Source organism: Leptodactylus fuscus, chromosome 1 (assembly GCF_031893055.1).
Source record: "Leptodactylus fuscus isolate aLepFus1 chromosome 1, aLepFus1.hap2, whole genome shotgun sequence".
NCBI classification, from domain to species: domain Eukaryota; kingdom Metazoa; phylum Chordata; class Amphibia; order Anura; family Leptodactylidae; genus Leptodactylus; species Leptodactylus fuscus.
In genome coordinates, this window is record NC_134265.1 from 339,632,727 (window position 1) to 339,656,869 (window position 24,143).

Consider the following 24,143-nt stretch of genomic DNA (forward strand, 5'->3'; position numbering starts at 1 on the left):
ATTTAAAGAGATCCTTTCATGTCGCCATTGATGTGCCTGGTTATATACCACTAGAAAGCTGATAGGTACGTGGAGTTAAGCACACCATCAGCGTTCCCGATATATGCCCCAGTGCTGAAGTGCTTTCTACAATTTATAATACCGCTCACTATTAAAGGGGCTCTATCAGCAAAATTTTGCTATATGAGCCCCACATATGCATGAATAGCCTTTTAAAAGGCTATTCAGGCACCGCTAATCTTATTTTAAACCCCGCTCCAGTTTTCAAATAAAACTATAAAAACATATATGCAAATCATACCTGAACGTGCACCCTGGGCGGTCGTGCACAATCCAACGTCATCTTCTGGCACGCCTACATCTTCTTTCTTCTTGCAGCGACACCCTCCAGTCCTGGCTCTTCCACGCCTTCAGCGTTCTCTTCTTCCGACGTGATGGCTTCAAATCCCACGCCTGCGTAGAAGTGCTTCCCTCTGGAGTGCTACTGCGCAGGCTCCAGCGCTCAGGATGCTCAGTTCCCCTTACAACTTCACGAGCGTACTGCCATTGCTAATAATGGCACCGAAGCCTGCACAGTAGCACTCCGGAGGGAAGCGCTCCTACGCAGGCGCGGGATTTGAAGCCATCATGCCGGAAGAAGAGGACGCTGAAGGCGTGGAAGAGCCAGGACCAGAGGGCGATGCTGCAAGAAGAAAGAAGAGGTAGGCGTGCCAGAAGATGACGTCGGATCGTACACAACCGCCCCCCCCGTGCACGTTCAAGTATGATTTACATATATGTTTTTATAGTTTTATTTTAAAACGGGACGGGGGTTTAAAATAAGATTTACGTTGCCTGAATAGACATTTTAAAGGCTATTCACGCATATGTGGGGCTTATACAGCAAAATTTTGCTGATAGAGCCCCTTTAAGGACGTCAAAGGTTCTCTTTAATACCATTTTATACATCATAACTCTGTGTATGAATCCGACCTATAAGGACGGGCTGCAGAATCTTTCATCACGTGATATTCGTACATGCCTGGGAAAATACATTGCAATGTCACAAGCACTTTTGCAGAATCCTATGACATTCCATCACCCCATGGCGATGTATTTTATATCAGACATTTCAGGTCCCCCTATAGCCAAATCATCTGTCCCTATTTCTCATGAAGAAAAACATGACAGCGTAGAGATTTCTCGGTAAGGATAACAAGAATAGCCCATTATAATGTACACAATAAAACATGGTAAGGGGGGTATCATTACTTCTTGGGGAGAGACCTCCATATAGGTGTGTGGAGACTTATTAAGCCTTTAGCACTCCACTTTGCAAGGGACTATGGGAAGAATATGCAAATCTGTCTTCCACGATGTAATTAGGAAGTCAGGTGCCTCAGTGTTGCAAACCAATAGAGGGCACTCACTGGAATGTGCAAGCCTGTCTTCCCTGATGTTAAAGGGAGCAGCCTTTACTGGGCTATTTCACTGAGATTCTGTCTTCCTAATTACATCAGGGAAGACAGGCTTGCACATTCCAGTGAGCGCCCTCTATTGGTTTGCAACACTAAGGCAGCAGCTGACTTCCTAATTACATCATGGAAGACAGATTTGCATATTCTTCCCACAATAAAACATGTAACCCATGTGGCACAGACATATATTTCTATTTTACTTGGGAGCCTATGGGTGACATATTCCATTGTATTCCTGGACAGTGGTATACATTAGATGCATATGTACAGTATACACTGTATATACGCCATAACTGGAAGGAGGGAACACAAGCTGATAGGAACTCAGGGGTCAGAGTCAAAGTAGTAGGTAAGGGGCAATAGCATGGGGTAGACAGAAGTTTGTATAGAGGATATGTAGAATAAAAAACACAACTTTACAGAGGCACCGGGGCTCTATTAAGGGAGGATGCAGGGAGGGTAACCTGGCTTGGGTTCTGTAGGATGGTATAAATGGGGCTGGCAGTCGCTTCCGGAGCTCTCCTGTTCCTGAACTCCCACCCACCCACCCACCCACATTGTATCACTACTAACATGCAGGTCTTATCTAGTGGGGGTGTCTGGGGCCGGTAGGTTACAGGATAAGCAGGACTGGACTCAAAGACTGTGATATGTGGGCGATAGTGGCACGGGCACTTACACTGAATTGGGCAGCCCCTCTGATACGATGTAGCAGATGCAGGCTGGCTGAGACTCTGCGCCTCCTCCTGGGCTGGTGGATGGCGGATGAATGAAATGAGCCTGGTCACAGATTTATTGGAAAGAGGCCCGGTGGCGCATTCATACAGGTGTGTGACAGCAGTGGCGGCCTTGGCTGAGTTTATCTTATGAAAGTTGGTGGTAACATGTCCAGTGACTACCATGGTGAAAACTAGGGACAACATCAGACTTCTCTCACTTGAGCAGAGATTCACATTGCTAATACAAGGACCTACCAGTGGTGTAACTATAGTCTTGTGGTGCCCGGTGCAATCTTTTGTCTGGGCCCCCTACCTCATCCCTACAGTGAATTCTGTATAGTGATGGTTACGGGTGCTAAGGAGTTGAATCCACCTTAGTGTGGTTAGGGGAATCTGTGGATCTCCTTGATCTATGGGCCAAATGGAAGCTGCAATCTCATACCGATGCTAGAGTTTGTGGCCCCCTTAAGGTTCCTGGTGCAACTGCACCCTCTGCACCGCCTCAAGTTACACCTCTGGCTCCTGCCATCTATTACATTAGCAAAAACATCTGTGCATTTGTCAAACTTAATAGTGAATGGCTGCAAGATCACTGCTTACTCCCTCTCTCTTTATATATGTGAAGGTATTGTCTGACCATAGGGCCAAGGAAAAGGATGCTTATGTTGCAAAATAGTTCTCAGGCAATAGAGTTGAGTTTGACTTTCCTTCCCCCAGCACTGCTTCTATAATGCTTACTAAAGAGGCTTGTATCCTTAATAGACCCCACTCTTCTGTTTATAGTGAAAAAGGGAACTTTTCTCTAGCCCTTACTATTCCTGAGCAATCAGTGCTGTTGGTTTTTGGCACCCAATATGGTAATTAGACTCTGTACTATCAAGTGGGCGGTCCCGGAGTATCTTCTCCATCCAAGGACCACCCACCTGACAATAGAGAATCTAATTAGCATATTGGGTGCTGAAACTAATTATTTGCTCGGGAATGATAAGGACTAGAGAAATAATTCTAACTACACGGAAAACAGTACAGCAGCGCCTATATAACAAGGATGCAAAGAGTGTGAGATGGTGAAGGCAGTGACGGGTCCTTTTTAGTTCTTGTATCTGGTGTTAGTAGTATCCCCTCCTCCACTTGGGGTACACCCCATGTGCAAACAATTCACTTGAAACTGATTCTTTAAGATCCATTATTTGCACAATATATGGACTCCCCTTATGGACTTACTGGGGCACATTCATGGATCCAAAACCGTTGTTATAAAAAAAAAGAATGCCACAACTGTGCCATAAACTGCGCCATTTGTTCTTTCTGCACTGCTTATGGCACTTTCTGCAAAAAAATACTTAGCATGGTGGCCACCTTGTAGCACTGGGGTCCCAAGTTTGAATCCAGCCAAGGACAGCATCTGCAAGGATGTTCTTCCCATGGTGCAATGGTAGAGCCATTATTTTCTATGACGTCATGAACACACTTATGTATTATCCCAGGTCCATAAGACTTGGGAAAAAACCCAAGACAAGTCCTATTTCTGTCCAATTTGCAGCCTGGTCTCCCTACAGGAAATTAATGGACCCGTGGAGACATGGAGAACAGACAGATAATATCTAGCAGCATCTATGCCGTTTTTCTATTAATGTACATGTAGTCTAAGATTAGTGTACAAAACTGAATCAATGTGCTCCATTGCGCCTGTGTCATAGTATGTAGAACATGATAACAGTTTTTGCATACCTGATACTGAATATATGGACAGACCATGGACATGGAGCACTAAATCACCGGCGTGTTCTTATGGACTGATGGGTTAGTGTTCCAACTAGGCCTATTACAGGTTCCATCTGAAGAGATCTCCTGGGGTTAAAACATTGATGGCCTATCCTTCTGTTTACATCGATGAGTGGAGGTTAGGGTTGAGCGATCGTGTTTGGAAAAGATCGGATTCATATCGGCGATCGAGAAAATTTCACGATCACAATCGGAATTCCGGACACAATCTTTTTAGGTGGGATCGAGATCGGTGATTATTTCCCACAATGCTTTGCTACTGGCCAAGCATTGTGGGAAAAGCTAACAATGTTAGCCTTCACACTGAGTATACGCTCCGCTCATTCTGAGCAGAGCGTATACTCCAGTATGAAGGCTCCGCTGCGGTTCCTTAGGAATGAATGGAAGCAGCCGGCACACAGCTTTAACCCCCTGCGCGCCGGCTGCGTCCATTCATTCTAATGGAAGACTAGATAACATCTCTAGTAGCTACTTACCTGCAGAGATGGCTGGTCCGGTGCACGGTGTTCTCGTTCTTCTTCGCCTCGCTGCCCCTGCCTCCCAGGTTAGTGTTAAAGAGCTAGGAAGAAGGCGGGGCTTGTGGCTTAGGAGAGTGTGGGCGGGTACAGGGTGGGGAGATGTGACGTCTCCCCTCCCAGTACCCGCCCACACTCTCCTAACCTGGGAGGCAGGGGGCATCGAGGCGAAGAAGAATGAGAACACCGGGCACCCGACCAGCCATCTCTGCAGGTAAGTAGACACCAGGGGGGACTAAGTAGCCAGAGGATAAAAAAAAATCCTACTTAGTGATTAAAAAAAAAAATCACTACACAGCGTGGATTCTAACAATTAAAACGTTCAATTGTTAGATTCCATTCTGTATAGTGAATAGGATTGTTTTTAAAATCCGATCTCTGATTAGTAAAAAAATCCCATTGACTTGCATTGGGCTCGGAATTGGGATCGAGATCGGGTTCAAATGAAAAATGATCGGAAATCGGATTTCAAAATCGATCCTGAAAAGTCAAGATCATCTCAATCCCTAGTGGAGGTCTGACCTCTGAGATCCTGCTGATCATGTTGCACCATATACAGATGTTGCAGCGTTAACCTGAACTTCTGCAATTGGTTACACTGTAGCTGCCTAATATCTTATCATGGAAGACAATAAAAATGTTTATAACAATTTGCTGTTGTTCTTGTCTTCTGTGATAAGATATTACCCCACAGTGGTTTAACCAGTTGCAGAAGTTCGATTTACCTCAACTACATGTGTATGTGCCTGTCAGTTCCATTCAAGTGAACTGCACGAGCCGCAGTCCCGAGCCATCAAGTCCTGGAGAACCCCTACATGCAAAGCTGAATCCGTGTCTGTTGTTACTTATTAATCTACCAGAATAAAGAAGTGGAAAAGAAAAATATTTGATGAAAAAGGAGTTACCAAATAAAACACAGTGAGAAGAACACTTGAATAATCAAAGAAGATATGACTTCTGATTCCATGAGCACATTACTCCGCATGATAAGCCGTATAACAAAGAAACCTGAGATTATGATGGAGATGTGATTGTTCCGAAAGGGAATAAACTACTCTCATCTGTTTTGCCTCCGCAGCCGAAGGAATCAAATATACGCAACATAAGCAGAAAGATACATAAATATTATAAGAGGCAGAAATAATCCACACAAAAAGGCACGAGAGTATTCAGTGTCGGAGTAGTGGCGACATTTTATGAACACAGGATGAACAAGTTGAATTCTTGCATAATTTAACCCGATGGTGAAAATGCAAATTCTATTAAAGCTAATTCTACAGAACACAGCAACACATTCCTGTCCCCAAATGTCTTGTCTCATCTGTGTTGTGTTCTATCTGGAGAAGAGAGTGAGTAACAGTCACGTAATACAGTCCACAGGTAGTCCCTGAAGCATTTACCAAGATGACAAAATTCTTACACGCACACACACTGTACAGACTTGTAGTATACTTTGGACTGGTTTAGTGGCAGACTGGTATTGCTGGTAGGGCCCACTATGTGTCCCTGGCACCTTGCACAGCAACAAAACATTGAAGACACATTAATTGGACTATTACACTAAGGTTTCATTTTGTGACTAACTTTTGTCGTTCACATTTTTTTTAATCTCTCGTTTCGTCTTAGTCCTCCTTCTTCATCAATCTCCAGAGCCATCGTGGGAGATTCTGTTAAATATCTCCTCGTGACATACTTGGTGGTCTATAGCATCGTAATAGGAGTTTCCGTTATGGAAGAACGTTCCCACCGCACGCCCTTGGCGAGCATGTCCTACTGCGTCGCTGAAGACCTTGTTGATCTGCTCCTCGGATGGCATCCACCAGTCTGGGTTGGAAGTGCAATGCATCCTGATAAATTCTGGAAGGGTAAAAAGCAGACGAATATTAGGATGCAAGTCAATAAGTATGAATCTGGAGATATATATATTTTTCAAGTGGGGGTTGGAAGCAAATCAAATTAGCAGGAACATGTCATACACAAGGTATCAGGGTAATGTTTCCCCTACTGATGACCTATCCTAAGGGTTGGATTAATGAGGGTCCAACTTCTGGTACTGTTCTCAGTAGCTGATACTCAGAGAATGGAGCAGGAAGCAGACAGCTCCAATCTCTGCATAGTGGCAAGATCAGGTACTGCAGATCAGCTGCTCAGAACAGCTACTCATTGGGGCACTGGGATTAAAACCCACGTAGATCTGATTTTAGTGACATTTTTAGTATAGGTTATCAGTATCTTTATCCCGAAAACCCCTTTAAGTGAGGCTGGTTTTACACGACCGCAATGCTTTTACGGTCCGCAAGTTGCTGATCAGCAACATAGACTCTGCAGATGCCCGTAAACTGCCGCACTCGCCCATAGAGTTCTATGGGCGAGTCCGTGCAGTGCCGTGAATTACCAAGTTTTATAAAGTGCAGACCTCGGTTGCGGCCCGGCACACCACGGATAAAATATCCGGTGATGTAAGACGATAATGTGTCCGCAATTGAAAACCCTCAATTGCGGACCATTTGCGGTCTCAAACAACGGTCATGTAAGACCAGCCTTAACCATAGACATTAGATTAACAGATCAACATTTACTAAACTCAATGAGTCGCCAACCCTGATGCATGGGATGAGCGAGTTACGAAGAAGCTCTGCCTTCTTCATAGATTCGTCACTTATCCATGCACCAGAATGGAGATTTCTGCCAGTTAATGAATAAGTTAGGCCATGGTGTCCAGGCCCGCTCCACCCACATTCACACAATGTTGCAAGCGAGGTGCCTACGGGGGTTGTGGTGTGTTTTTGGAGGAAGAAACGACCTTGCGCCAGATGTGCAATATCAGTTTTCTGGCATAGAGTGATTGATAGTTTGGTGGGACCAGTATGGTATGTATGGGGACAGTGGGGACAGTCCAACTCACATTCATATGTATGGCGGAGGATGAGAGGAATATTTGTCACCCCAACAAGTGTGCGTCCAACAGCCAAGGCCCGGTTAGTATAGTCCATGGGGTCCGTGTGGTTTCTTAGATAACCGCTTTTTAACGCGTTCGGTATTCCGTTCTCCAAAACAGAATACAGAACGCAGATGTGAACTGGACCTAAGGTGAAGGGCCAGTTTACAAACCTAAGAGCCAATATCTTCCATGTAGCTGATGGCATTGTCTGGGATCATGTTCCAAGAAACAGAAAATTATCAAGCAGCCTCAGATTGAGAACGTCACAACTGGTAACTAGAGGAGGTCTGCGCTCTCTGAACCCTTTCTGTGTCTCCATGACAGGTCAGAAAATACATTTCCATGGAAGTCCTCTCAGATTTAATCGAAATGGAGATTAGCGCGCCTTATCGGTAATTTCTTATCCGCCATTACTGTGCTGGTATCGAACAAGAAATGTCACCATACATTGTAAGCTGACATTCCTTATTGATTGCCTCACCGCCTGAAAGCTGACAGGTCGTCTTTAAAGAAAAATGTGGCATTTTAAGTAACTATTGAGAAATTTACATAATATACTCGGTAAGCTCCCAGCTTCCTGCTGATTCTAAAGATCTTTACAAATTTCACTATTCTCGGAAAATGTTAAGAGAACTTTGTCTATAGAAGCAAGAATTAACAAGGACACGCCGGCGACAATAAGAAAAGACTCGCACAAGAATACCGCACAAATTCTATTACTGTACTGGTGAGTCCTAACTCTGAAAGTAGATTCTTGTATACTTTGCTTTCACCCTCTGCATCAATGCCTCACCCCTCAGCATCAATGCATCAGCCCTCAGCACATCTGTCATATAGTCCTTGCGGTAGACAAGATGAAAGCCTAAAATTGAAGGTTATAGCGACAACTATTTTATTGACTGTTACAATGCGTATGAAGAAAAGCAACTTGGAAAATCATTTCCTATCATTTTGCATTTGATTTTTCATTCTAGCAGGGAACAAACAATCCCCATATAGTCTATCAGTCCCTTCTATCAGCCCCCTAATTCTTACCAAGAAGTAAAGCAATATGGCTGCAAAATCAGACTACACAAGGATTGTTTGTTGTCTGTTACCCTGGAAACATGCGTCTGTATTGGAGATTTTGCAAAGTTGTTTCATTTTTCATTTTATTTGCACTGGAACTCTAAAATAAGAGTTGTGAAGGTGAACAAAGGGAACCTGGGGACAGACTACCAACTGACTGTATATACAGAGACAGCTGTCAATCAATGATCCACCTAAACCAGGGGTGGGCAATTAATTTTCCCATGGGGCCAAATGAGAAATTGTAACGGTTCTAGAGGGCCATGCGCGCCGCGGTAAATTTAGCTCCACCCACTTCTCTGCTGACTCCGCCCATTCTCAATCATTTTTCCATGTGCCCCACAAAGTAAAATCCTCCTACAGTTACCCTAACATTATACCCCCCCCCCCCCACACATTATAACGTTTCCCTCCAAATGTCCCAAAGTATTAAGTCCCTCTCCTGGTGCCCCAGTATAAACCAGCAGAAACTAGAGACATTAAACTGGGGCAGATAGAGGGGGACATTAAACTGGGGGCAACTAGAGGAAGACATGTCCCCCTCCAGCTACCCTTCATGGTTTAATATCCTCCTCCAGCTGCCCCAGTTTAATATCCTTCTCCATCTGCCCCCTAGTTTAATGTCCCCCCTCCATGTGCATTCAGTGTAACTGCCCCCCTACATCTGCCCCTAGTTCCCCCCTCTTGCTCACACATGCTGTCTCTTCTCTCTTTATCATCCAGCAGCCTCCATTGCCGGCAGCTTGCATCAAGCACAGTCCCGTGTGGCTCCGCCCACTAACGAGTCATAGCCTATCCTTGTGATAGTCTGTGATGACATCATCACAGGTCCTTGAAAAACCTTCCACTAGCTATGCGGGCCAGATAGAAGCAGTCAGAGGGCCGGATGTGGCCCGGGGGCTGCACATTGCCCAGGTCTTACCTAAAGGGCTCCTAAGTCTAAATAAGCCGCCATTTGTAACATACTTTATTAATCCATTTTTCTTCCTTTTACATAGAAAACAGGCTTTAGACCCTCTAAAGCCCATCTGCATTCTGTATTCTGTTTGGAGAATCTGCTTGGGGACCCCCAAACGGAATACCGAACGCATTAAAAAGGGGTGAGCAATGAAAAAACATGGACCTCATTGACTATATGTAGAACTACTTTCCTCTCTGCCTGATTTGTGCGGACGCCGCATGGAAAACACACAGACCCCATTATAGTATATGGGGTCTGTGTGCTTTCATTGCCCACCGCTTTTTAATGCATTCGGTACTCCATTCAAATGGACTTCCCGAACGGAATACCGAACGCAAATGTGAACCAGGCCTAACTGAGCGGGGAAAAGTCAAAAACATTTGAATTGACCATATGTACAGACGGTGAAGTTGCTAAAGGGGAGGGCTCTCTTCAAATAACTGTATGTCCAGTTTTATATCACCTAGAACAGTGGTTCTGGCATCACATGAAGGCTGAAATTCTAGCTACAAAAAACAACTATATGTAATGTCCCGGTGCTGCTCGTCCAATTCCCTTTAATAGTCCTCGCAGACCGAGATGGTATGGACATTTGCATATAAGGTAAAGAGTTTCCTCCCCCTTCATTCTATATTACCAGAGCCAGCACACAGGGGGTCTATTAATGCGCCATCTTGTGGATGGTTTTGTGAACTACACCTGCCTATACTTGCCATTGTAATTTGAGTTGTCATTGTGAAGGAGTGTCCATTATGATCAGGTGACCTTCAGGACCAATCAAGGCCTGGAGGAGGAGTTACAGCCTCCTCTAGGGGGGTTGGGGACCTTTTGGTGTTTTCTCTCTTTTGTGTGGAGCTAGCTGCAGGGACAGACACATGGAAAGCTGAAAATGGCAGCCAACCCTCAGAGCACTGCAAGCAGAGATAGCTTTTCCTCTGTACTCAAGATTCTCCTCAGAGAGCGTTTTCCTCTGAAGCTCCAAGCCTACAAGCACTAAAAGTTGACGGACCTGTTTTATCCATACATCTGGGACTTCTACATGTATCTCTCTATTCAAGTAAGTCTTTGGGACAAAACTATATTTAAGAAGCTCATAGCTAGTCTGGCAGAATTCGAGGGTCCGCCGCTGCTGGCAATTGTATTCGCCCTTCTACATACGTGTACCCAGTTGTTGAGGACTAACCCCCTGGATACAGGCCATCTTTACAAGTATATACAAGTTTAGCTACTCAAGCAACTACTAATTAAGCTATCCAAAGCATTCCTGCTCCAAACTCTATCACTTGCGCAATTGGACACTGCCTACAAAAATTGCTGTATTGTATGTGAAGAATTACTCCATATGTACATTTGTATTACCTTGTCCTGCTAGTAAAAGAGCAACGGCTACCCCCGAAATCTGGTTGTCTGTTGTCATTGTCGGATATCAGAGTGGGGGTGGGTAGTCGGGGACATCAAATAGGAGATTTTGTGCACATTTGGGACCCAGGGACCCCCCTGAAAGTCGGCCACATCTGATATATCACCCGTGATACCAGCCCTGGCCCTCCTGAGTGTTACATATAAACTACTAGCTGGTACCCGCGACTTCGTCTGCGGTGATTGTAGCAGTGGGTATATACAGGCGCGGGTAAGGTTTTCGTACTGTGTATAAGGTATGGGATATGAAATGTAAGTTTGTATCTTGTTTTTGCTGTAATTCAGAGAATACGGGAGACTTTTGTGTTGAAGTTAATTTGTATTTGAGCTGCTATATATACAGTGTTGTGAGAAACTTTGCATAGTGACTTTGGGACAGAAGTATTTGAAGTTAACCCTTTCCCGCCGATGGCATTTTTTGATTTTCGTTTTTGACTCCCCTCCTTCTAAACCCCATAACTTTTTTATTTCTCTGCTCCCAGAGTCATATGAGGTCTTAATTTTTCCTGGGACAAATTTTTCTTCATGATGCCACCATTATTTATTCTATATAATGTACTGGGAAGCAGGGAAAAAATTCAGAATGGGGCGGATTTGACGAAAAAATGCATTTCAGCGACTTTCTTACGGGCTTTGGTTTTACGGCGTTACTGTGCAACCAAAATGACATGTCCCCTGTATTCTGTGTTTCGTTACGATTCCGGGGATACTAAATTTATATGGTTTTATTTACATTTTGACCCCTTAAAAAATCCAAAACTTTGTTAATAATTTTTTTTTTTGAAAAGTCGCCATATTCCGACAGCCGTAACTTTTGTATACGTGCGTGTACGGGGATGTATAGGGCGTTTTTTTTTGCGGGACTGGGTGTACTTTGTAGTTCTACCATGTTCGGGAAATGTTATTGCTTTGATCACTTTTTATTCAAATTTTTATCAGAATCAAAACAGTGAAAAAACGGTGGTTTGGCACTTTTGACCATTTTTCCCGCTACAGCGTTTACCGAACAGGAAAAATGTTTGTTTAACTTTGTAGAGCGGGCGATTTCGGACGTGGGGATACCTAACATGTAGGGGTGTCACAGTTTTTAACTACTTTTATATGTGTTCTAGGGAAAGGGGGGTGATTTGAATTTGTAATCCTTTTTATTTGTTTTTATATTTTTTTACTTTTTTTTAAACTTTTTTTTTGCATTTATTAGACCGCCTAGGGGTATTGACATGGGTGGGCGGTGTCGTGGATTGTCAGAGCGGTGGGGGTTGGCAAACATGGCTGCTCCGGAGCGTTAAAGAGGTAGCCTCCTGGAGTATCGGTAAGGTGAGGGGCAAAGTGGTAAAGTATATGTATATGTGATTGTGTGGGGTTAGGGGCGAGGCTGCAGAGGGCAATATGAATTTTGTGGCTTGCTATGGTCCAAAGTGTGTGAGATTGCAGAGATGGTGGTGTGAGTTTGGGTTTTGTGGGGGTCCTGGCACAAACATATGTGCGCTATTGTGACGAAAGGTAGCCTATTGCGCAATCGGGTGTAGTGACTATGTTTGTGGAAAATTTCAGCCAAATCGGTGGAGCGGTTTTTCCGTGATTGAGGAACAAACATCCGAACATCCAAACTCACAAACCCACAAACTTTCACATTTATAATATTAATAGGATAGTTAAAACAAAGTTGGGAATTTTTGTAGAATTTTGTAGACAGCAGTTCTTGAGAATCTCCGTTTTCATAGGACACCATTCTAAAACATAAGAACACCACATCTAGCAGTTCCTCACCTGGCAGGTATGATGACCTATTATGAAATACTGTACTGAAAAGTGGTCACATTAGTCTGTCTGGAACCTACACACAGCATACAAAGCCTACAACAGACAGCGCCACACACTATGCAGTGGCCAAGCCCTGCTATTACAGCTCAGAAACCCTTCATATGAATGAAACTGCCACTACACAGTATAGGGCTCTGTATACTGTGTACAGCACAGCTGATGGAAGTGTTGGGATCCCATTGATCTCCAAGTAATGACTAATTCTAAAGATTGCTCATTCATTTGTAGTATGGTATAAGCTGACTTTAGTAAGTGCAGACCCCAGAACAGGAATGTCCGTACCGTTATAAACACATAGGTACATTTTTTAGATGACCTTTCTATTAGTATGATATTTAGCATGCCATTCTCCGCAGTGCCTGGATCTGAAGCGGTATGAAGTGTACATTACATCTTCTCAATTAGAGCGCTATCATATTAATTAAATAGGAGCGACTACCTCCGTATAATACCGTCCGTCCTCCTGCCTGACAAGGAGCGGCGCCGCACATTCCACTTTATTAGTTTATACTTCATAATCTCCACTGCTTTCATTTATATAGCTGTAACATCTGGCGGGGCTTTATATAATGATCAAAAGAGACATCTGTTAATGTGTATTTATGGAATGATATGATTCGTCTGAATGTTCATTGACGGCGGTCTGTATTTTAATTAATGATCTCGGAGTCGGCCCTTTTGTCTGGCAAATGGATATTAAAAAGAGTTATTCAAATCAAAGCATGCAAAGAATGTTCTGAACAAAAGTCCTATTAAAATACAGATCAAATGTAAATGTGCAAACAGCTTTATTTCCATGGTGTACGGTATGGGATGCTCCACAGCAAGGATACAAAAGCCCCACACAAGTTTTTGTAAAGCCACCTTTAGATATGTTTCTATGCATAGTCCTATACATACATACTACCTGATTTCTAAACTCTGCTGGTTGCCATTGGAATCTGGTGCGGAATACGCGTCAGATTCAGCGCTGAAAAAAAGCGCCTCCCATTGACTGCTAGCAGAAAAAGGAACCCATTGAAGTCAATGGGAAGCTTTTTTTTCCCACGCGGATTCCGCTCCAAATTCAGCGCCATTTTCCTCTGTATGAATGCACCCTATCAGTTTCATACCCTATAGCCATGAATCAATTGCTGCAAGACCCAGTCTCCCTATATCTGGGCTCTATACCTGCATAGAGGTCAAGGCTATATATAGTATATAGTCTGAATATAACTGTAATGCTATACTGAGCACACTCGCTACTCTATGTACAGCGCTGTGTCTGGTATACCGTGAAGAGGCCGCAGCACTTGTACTAGTTCCTCTGTCCCTATAGTCAGCAGATTTGTGGGGTGCAGGATATAGGAGCCCCCCGACCTGATATGATAAGCCAGTAATATAAAAGTCCCTGAGCACCCCATCACTATGTTAAATAGTTAAATACCATATATACTCGAGTATAAGCCGACCCAAATATAAGCCGACCTCCCCTAATTTTACCACAAAAAACTGGGAAAACGTATTGACTCGAGTATAAGCAGAGGGGGGAAATGTATGGATTCCATTATAGTCAATGAGGTCTGTCAGGCACCGTTGTCCGCTGTTTTAGCAGTCCTCTGACAGATCAGAACAACAGACACCCAGGTGCAGATTTGGGCGGAAAAACATTTTAGAGCCACATATGACTTGAGCTGTAACCCACCTGATGGATGGAATAAGAGACGCCAGATAGTACGCGTCAGCAGACCGCTGAAATGTCCATTCAGGACTGGGCAGGACTGTTTGTAGAATCAGTCCGTGGTGACATCTATAATGGAAGGAGTTTGTCTTAAGAAGGGTCCGGGGACAATGTCCATGTCCTGTATGTTGCAGTCTGTTTCTGATTTTGGTGACTAACAGACCACTGTATAAATCTTCCAATAGACACAACTAATACAAAACCTGATTCTTCTGCATTTACACACAATTGTCTATTAGGAAACATAAATATATGTGGAAACAGATATTTGGCAAAATTTCCTATAATGTGTAAAGAATGGGATTATTAAATGGGAGTGTCTGGAAATGATAAAGTGCATTTATCCGGTCCAGTAGTATTAATATTACGCCCCCAATGTGGTCACAGAATGAGCTCTTACTTATGACAATGTAACGGAGTATTTGTGCTTTTTTCAGGTAGCATCACCATATATGTGCAATACAGTGCATAGACTTATGCAGGTAGTAATCCATAGACTCCTTGTATAAACACTTTGGTTATATAAAGTATATATTATAAAGACAAACCATATAGCTACTAGGAGAACTTTAGTGATATCTGGTCATGGGGGGAACGACATGCAGTCCCCGCACAAATCAGCATCTGTACTATACAGAACAAGGGGATGGAAGCAGTTGGCTCCAGTCCTTGCATAGTGACTAGGTATAGACTTTAATGGGGTTGAGCTGCAGTACAGGTGTCCAACCACTATACAGATGTGGCAGTACTTCTGGTCCAATGTATAGTATGGCCCCCTCTGTTCTATGTATGCCACCAATATACAAAGCTACAGGATTCACATTCATAATCATACAGAAAAGAAAACTGGAATGTCCATCAGCACAAAGGCAACTAAATCCAGTAAGTAATATAGTTGTGTCTGTAGCTACACAATATGGTTCTGTCTATAGCTCTAGAATATAGTTGTGTTTATAACTATAGAATAGAGATGTATATAGCTATGAAATACAGTTGTAGTTATTGACGATAGTTGTGTCTATAGCTGTAGAATATAGTTGTGTCTGTAGCTATGGAATATGGTTGTGTCTATAGCTAGGGAATATAGCTGAATCTGTAGAATCTAGTTGTAGCTATACAATATAGCTGTGTCTATAGCTACAAAATACAGTTGTAGTTATTGAATATAGTTGTGTCTGTAGCTATGGAATATGGCTGTAACTCTAGAATATAGTTGTGCGTATAGCTCTAGAATACAGTTATAGTTATTGAATATAGTTGTGCCTATAGCTATGGAATATGGTTGTAGCTCTAGAATATAGTTGTGCCTATAGCTATGGAATATGGTTGTAGCTCTAGAATATAGTTGTGCCTATAGCTATGGAATATGGTTGTAGCTCTAGAATATAGTTGTGCCTATAGCTATGGAATATGGTTGTAGCTCTAGAATATAGTTGTGCCTATAGCTATGGAATATGGTTGGAGCTCTAGAATATAGTTGTGCCTATAGCTATGGAATATGGTTGTAGCTCTAGAATATAGTTGTGCCTATAGCTATGGAATATGGTTGGAGCTCTAGAATATAGTTGTGCCTATAGCTATGGAATATGGTTGTAGCTCTAGAATATAGTTGTGCCTATAGCTATGGAATATGGTTGTAGCTCTAGAATATAGTTGTGCCTATAGCTATGGAATATGGTTGTAGCTCTAGAATATAGTTGTGCCTATAGCTATGGAATATGGTTGTAGCTCTAGAATATAGTTGTGCCTATAGCTATGGAATATGGTTGGAGCTCTAGAATATAGTTGTGCCTATAGCTATGGAATATGGTTGGAGCTCTAGAATATAGTTGTGCCTATAGCTATGGAATATGGTTGTAGCTCTAGAATATAGTTGTGCCTATAGCTATGGAATATGGTTGTAGCTCTAGAATATAGTTGTGCCTATAGCTATGGAATATGGTTGTAGCTCTAGAATATAGTTGTGCCTATAGCTATGGAATATGGTTGTAGCTCTAGAATATAGTTGTGCCTATAGCTATGGAATATGATTGGAGCTCTAGAATATAGTTGTGCCTATAACTATGGAATATGGTTGGAGCTCTAGAATATAGTTGTGCCTATATCTATGGAATATGGTTGGAGCTCTAGAATATAGTTGTGCGTATAGCTCTAGAATACAGCTATAGTTATTGAATATAGTTGTGTCTATAGCTGTAGAACATAGCTGTATACACAGCTCTTATACAGCTCTAGAATACAGTTATTGAATATAGTTGTGTTTCTAGCTATTGAGGCATGTTCTGAACACTATAAATTGCTATTTCTAGTTTCCTTTAGAGATCACCGCTCTTACTTACACATTTATAGCATTGAATATCTATCTAGATGATTAAAAAAGAGCAAATGTAATGTCTGTATCATTAAACAGCAGGTGCAGTATCTGCTTTACTGATCACTGTGGTTTCTGCTGCCGTTTGTGGTTTTATATACAGTTTACGATCTGAATATCCTGTAAAATTATTATCTACTTAAGGTGGAGTCATATGTCAGAAACATACATATACTATATGGCATGAATGTTGTATGACTATACTATACTATGTATGGGATGTTGTCACATAACTTATGCCTAGAAAACTTATTGGGCACCCCTATGGGGCAGAGCTATTAGAGAGGGCAGTACTCGCTGTGTTATAATCCAGAGCTGTATTCATAGTTCTGCTTGTCAAGAACTTCTGTAATACATTGGCACAGCCTGGCTGTCTTTCACCAGTTTACTGTCCACTGGCAGCTGTCATCACTACAAATGCAAATCATTGGCAGACATTGATCCAGCAAGAAATCCTAGCTCTGAAGCTTGCAAAATCATGGTCGAGACTTTGCACTACAATAGTGACTGTAATCCAAGTGCAAGGCACACAATGTAATATACTTGCAAAACCTAAACTTTTACATGGATTACATTTCAAAACCATTTCCTACCAGGATTGTCCAGGGTAAGAAAAAGATGCCTGTTATGTCTTTTATGCCAAACACAGGCGTTTCCAAGCCATATGTGATATTGTAGCTTAATTCCTTTCTCTTTAATGAAGCCAAGCTGCAATACCAGACAAAACCAATGGACAGCTGTGGCACTGTTTTTGAGAGAAAGCAGCCAGGGGTTTTCTAATCATTTAACCATACAATATCATTTCTCAAAAGTCACAATATCACAAATGTCAGACATATGACTCAACATAGTCTGCTGCATAGTTAGAAGGAGCTGCTTAGAAATCTCAAGAGGCCCAAAGAGAAACCTAAAATAGCCAAAAATTACTATAGTTAATTTTCCTTCTTTTTTAAATGTAGATTGTGACCCCCCACATAGAGCTCACAATGCACATTTTTTTCCCTATCAGTATGTCTTTTTTGGAATATGGGATGGAAATCCATGCAAACACGGGGAAAACATACAAACTCTTTGCAGATGGATTTTTACCCTTGGCGGGATTTGAACTAGGACTCCAGTGCTGCAAGGCTGCAGTGCTAACCACTGAGCCACCGTGTGGCCCCAATTTGCCTTCTATTGTGCACACACTATGAATTTTCCAGTGACTTTGCAAGCAGCGGCATAACTAAAAGTTCAGGGGTCCTAGGGCAAAAGCTTAGTTTGGGTCCCCTGTATATCTGCCCTTGCAACCATCAGCTGTATCCTGTATATACGTTAGTGGCATTTGCCTTTCATTTTCTACTTGGACCCAGACAGCCATGAGGACTTGTATGCAATATGTCTATGTGCACAAGCTTCCTACCAAGTCAGTGCCCCCTTCACATAGTAATTGTACCCCCTTTATATGCTATGCTGACCACTTCATTTTCTCCTTTCTAACAACAAAAGTGTGTATTATGTGTATATACTGTGTATTATGATTCACCTTCATATGTCTCCTTGCAGTGCACCAGAAAGGAGGGGTAATAAAACAAAATCAGAAGTAGATTCACAAAGTTTAATCCGTAGGGTAAACTCATCCACTCCGGTCGCAGCAGCCCCTATAGTTATGCAGCGTGTGCAGGGATTATAGTCACATCTGAACCCTGATGCCTATAGGGTCTTCAGCCACATTAGAGGACAGCCGTCTATGGATAGTGAGATACTGTTGTGGGGTTCGTGCAGATTTTTGCACAAGAACATTCAGCTTAGGCCAGGGTTCACACATCGTGACTTTATCAAATATACCCAATTTCAAGCACGTGGAGCACAGCACTTTACCCCTTATAGGACTACAGTGTTCGGACTCCCTGACTGATCGATGGCAGATCATTGTTTTTTTTTTGTTTTTTTTAAGCATAGTATTAGTGACTAACATAGAGGTATCATATACACCGTGTAGCACATGAAATCATGGCTTATTGCTGTTGTTATGAGCCGTCCACAATACGCTCTCTACAGGATATAACACTATAGTGACAAGCACAGCACGTCTTTTCACACCAACATATATGTTGTCATGAGTTTGTAGTGAATAAACTCTTCACACCTCCGGAAAGGCAGAAAAGCCATGTCGCTTACCGTACGCACCATACATAGGCTCAATAACAAACATCCCGACAGATCTTCTGTCTTATGAAGACATGTCCTCTATTGGGATATATGGACCAACAGGGCTTTCCCTTGAGGACCTTCCTCTAAAAAGTAGAACAGAAGGCCACTCCTAGAAGCGGTTCCTTGTTTCTTATGGGCCAGGCTGAAGAAGCATTGGAGGACACCTATCTCATATGTATGGCCTACAAAATGTTACTAGACCCTTGTTCAACCTCCTTCATGATTCATTGATGTGATTTATATCATTGGCAATTTTTGGGTAAACAATACAATTTCACGACAAAATAGAAAACTGCAAAAACTAGATTAACAGAACAAAAGACGTTTCATGTGAAGCCTGAAAAGGAAAGCACCAGAGATGAGATAAGCCAAGATTTACGCTGAGTGAAAAGATGCAGTACCTCTGAGACATGTAACTTTAACAGGATCCAGGGGACGTCTTTCAGGACCAGAGTCTCCTGTCTGCACTGACCTTTTCCTTTTCCCAAGGCCACATGAATATTTTAGCTCATCTGTTGTGAAAACAAATCTTATGAGGTATCGGAGGAGCCGCCTTCCGTCTTTCTTGGAGGAGTTGACTGCCTCATCCCATTGCTTACTGGTTATGTATACTGGGTAGTTGTTCAACAGCTGTTTGCTGCCCTGTGGAGGTAAAGAACATAGACATTGATAGGCATGAATACATCTCTAATAGAAGAGATAGTCATATACACATGGGTATATAGCCACAGTCAGACCCTAATAACAGTGGTCTCCAAACTATGGACTTGCAAGTGTTGCAAAAATACTCCCATCATATTCAAACTGGGAGTTGCAAAGCCACAGGGTGGACATCACTGTCTTATAAACACTCGCGCTCCAAATCAGAATAAAATTTATTATAAACCAGTCTCTAGTCCAAAATATGGAGATATTGGGGTAACTAAAAGATATCTCAGCTGTACCCCAGAAGTGAATGCTGCCATGAGCAGGTATGCATACCACTGTACTATTCCCATGGGACACTCGTTGACCCTGTTCTTATGATTGTGAGCGTCCTACTGATGGTATACTGTGAATTTAGGATAAAAGGGGTTAACCGGCGACCTAAAATTTTGGAAAAATCTGAATAAAATATAGAATATAATAATTCTCACCTTACCGATCCCCCACCAGTCTCCGTTCTCGCTTCCTGCTCTTGCAATGATGTATTGGCATGCACATGAGTCTGTTGGCTGCAGTGGTGAGCAAAAGGAACAGAGACCAGCAGGAATCGGTGAGGTGAGTTGTTTGATATTATTTTATAACATTTTAAGCTATTTTTTGTTGTTTTTTTTTTATTTTTTTGTGTACATTTTATATTTAGCTCGCTGAGAAATCCCACAAATAGACAGTGATAGAGATAGATAGATAGATAGATAGATAGATAGATAGATAGGAGATAGATAGATAGATAGATAGATAGGAGATAGATAGATAGATAGATAGATAGATAGGAGATAGATAGAGAGATAGATAGATAGATAGATAGATAGATAGATAGATAGATAGATAGGAGATAGATAGATAGGAGATAGATAGATAGATAGATAGATAGATAGGAGATAGATAGAGAGATAGATAGATAGATAGATAGATAGATAGGAGATAGATAGATAGATAGATAGATAGATAGATAGGAGATAGATAGATAGATAGATAGATAGATAGGAGATAGATAGAGAGATAGATAGATAGATAGATAGATAGGAGATAGATAGAGAGATAGATAGATAGATAGATAGATAGATAGATAGATAGATAGGAGATAGATAGATAGGAGATAGATAGAGAGATAGATAGATAGATAGATAGATAGATAGATAGATAGATAGGAGATAGATAGATAGATAGATAGATACAAAATATATAGCTAGAAAGATAGATAATTGGATATTAGATAATAGAGATAAAATAGACATGGAAATAAATATGTTGTATACAAAGTACTGTGGAAATTTTTTAGGCAGGTGCAGAAAAAATTCTGCAAAGTAAGCTCAGTAAATAGATGATTTTCGTCAATTAACAAAATGAATTGAATAAAGAAAAGAGAAATCTAAATCCCATCGATATTTGGTGTGACCATTGTCCTTTGGAGGAGGAGTCCTGGAAGTGATGATACGGCCCCCGCAGAGCCCTGATCTCACATCATCCAGTCTGTCTGGGATTACATGAAGAGACAGAAGGATTGGATCTGTGCTTAGTTGTCCAAGATGGCGGGAACAACCTCCCTGCCGAGTTCCTTCTAAAACTGTCTTCAAGTGTATCTAGAAGAACTAATAAAGGCAAAGACTCTCTCCCCTCTACAATCTATTCTGAATGCAGCAGCCAAGCTCATCTATCAGGCTAGACGCTACAGTGATGCCTCGGGTCTGTGCCAGTCACTACATTGTCTGCCTATTCATTATAGAATAAAATATAAAGTTATCACTCTCATCCACAAGGCTCTCCATAATGCTGCACCTCCATACATTTCCTCCCTCATCTCTGTCTACCGCCCAACCCGTGCTCTCCGTTCACTCAATGACCTAACACTTACATCCTCTATTATCAGAACCTCCCACGCTCGTATACAAGACTTCTCCCGAGTTGCACCACTTCTCTGGAATGCTCTACCCCGGACAATCAGATTAACTCCCAATTTCTACAGTTTAAACGCAAACTAAAGACGCATCTTTTCAGACAGGCCGATCACAATTCCTAATGTAAACCCTCAACCCTCCTCTGTCCCCGCTCCCACATTTCCCCACATGATATGATGTCTTTTCATGCTAACTTTATTTGTCCAAGCTCCATCCACATGTTACAGGACACCACTAGTGTTGGCTCAAAGTTTTGTTTGTGTAATGACAGTCACCTCTATTACAAAAGTGTCTGACCTCTGTATAAGCAATGCTGCCCCTGCTACCTCTTGTGTCACCCCCTCTACCTCATAGATTGTAAGCTCTTGTGAGCAGGGCCCTCAGTCCCATTGTGTGAAATGACTTTCTTTGTAATGTATCTTTCTGTCTGTATTTGAACCCTACAAATTGTACAGCGCTGCGGAATATGTTGGCGCTATATAAATAAAATTTATTATTATTATATTATTAAAGGAGGGTCACATCAAATATTAATGAGATTTAGATTTCTCTTTTGTTTATTCACTTCTTTTGGATAATTGACAAACATAAACTACTAATACTTCTGTTTCTGAAAGAATTCTTAATGTGCAGGAGTCTCCCACCCCTGCCTAAAAGTTTTGAACAGTACTGTATATAGATGATACCAAGATGAGATAGATATTCCAGATATTTAGTGCATAGAGAAAGTGATAGGCAGAATATACACCGTTCACGTACGGTTAACCTTTCTTATCCCAAAGCAGGTTACTAGACACATTTTATATTGGCTTCTAAGCTGATCCATAAATCAATACAGAGCAACCTGTCCTATTATATGATAAATAGATAGAAATATAGAAGATTTAGAAGCACAGATCAATGATAGACTTTAGATGGATGGATAGATAAGCAATGCACAGCATAGATATATAGCCATGTAGGTAGGGGGATTAAAACGAAATCCTGGGTGCACAGCTAAAGAGTACCTGGCAACAGATCCTATATGAATAGAAATATTCAAATATTACAAAAAATGTTTCTTTAATCCATAGCCCATGGGCTAAACAAACACTTTTGGAATTTTTGGATATTTGGAGGACTGCCTTGTATTTCCTTTTTTTTTCTATTCTAGTAGATAGATCAATAGATAGATCAATAATAGAATCAATAATTTAGCTAGCTAGACAGAAATGGATAGGTAGATAGATAGATAGATAGATAGATAGATAGGAGATAGATAGATAGATAGATAGATAGATAGATAGATAGATAGATAGGAGATAGATAGATAGATAGATAGATAGATAGATAGGAGATAGATAGATAGATAGATAGATAGATAGGAGATAGATAGATAGATAGATAGATAGAGAGATAGATAGGAGATAGATAGATAGATAGATAGATAGATAGATAGATAGATAGGAGATAGATAGATAGATAGATAGATAGATAGATAGATAGATAGGAGATAGATAGATAGATAGATAGATAGATAGGAGATAGATAGATAGGAGATAGATAGATAGATAGATAGATAGATAGATAGATAGGAGATAGATAGATAGGAGATAGATAGATAGATAGATAGATAGATAGATAGATAGATAGGAGATAGATAGATAGATAGATAGATAGATAGATAGGAGATAGATAGATAGATAGATAGATAGATAGATAGGAGATAGATAGATAGATAGATAGATAGATAGATAGATAGATAGGAGATAGATAGATAGATAGATAGATAGATAGATAGGAGATAGATAGATAGATAGATAGATAGATAGATAGATAGATAGGAGATAGATAGATAGATAGATAGATAGATAAATAGGAGATAGATAGATAGATAGATAGATAGATAGATAGATAGGAGATAGATAGATAGATAGATAGATAGATAGATAGATAGATAGGAGATAGATAGATAGATAGATAGATAGATAGATAGATAGGAGATAGATAGATAGATAGATAGATAGGAGATAGATAGATAGATAGATAGATAGATAGATGGATAGATAGATAGATAGATAGATAGATAGGAGATAGATAGATAGATAGATAGATAGATAGGAGATAGATAGATAGATAGATAGATAGATAGGAGATAGATAGATAGATAGATAGATAGATAGATAGGAGATAGATAGATAGATAGATAGATAGATAGGAGATAGATAGATAGATAGATAGATAGATAGATAGATAGGAGATAGATAGATAGATAGATAGATAGATAGATAGATAGATAGGAGATAGATAGATAGGAGATAGATAGATGGATAGATAGATAGATAGATAGATAGATAGATAGGAGATAGATAGATAGATAGATAGATAGATAGGAGATAGATAGATAGATAGATAGATAGATAGATAGGAGATAGATAGATAGATAGATAGATAGGAGATAGATAGATAGATAGATAGATAGATAGATAGGAGATAGATAGATAGATAGATAGATAGATAGATAGGAGATAGATAGATAGATAGATAGATAGATAGATAGGAGATAGATAGATAGGAGATAGATAGATAGA

General features: G+C 41.1%; 1 protein-coding gene across 1 annotated transcript in view; it reads right to left on the reverse strand.

Annotated features, from left to right (window-relative positions):
- Positions 1 to 5,656: 5,656 nt before the first annotated feature.
- BEND4 (BEN domain containing 4) overlaps positions 5,657 to 24,143 on the reverse strand; it is an 88,926-nt gene continuing 70,439 nt past the window's right edge. The window contains exons 4-5 of the mRNA XM_075261614.1: positions 19,375 to 19,615; positions 5,657 to 6,333 (exon numbers count right to left, since the gene is read on the reverse strand). Coding sequence (XP_075117715.1) covers positions 6,116 to 6,333; positions 19,375 to 19,615 — 459 coding nt within the window. The 3' untranslated portion in view covers positions 5,657 to 6,115. The remainder of the gene's footprint in view (positions 6,334 to 19,374; positions 19,616 to 24,143) is intronic.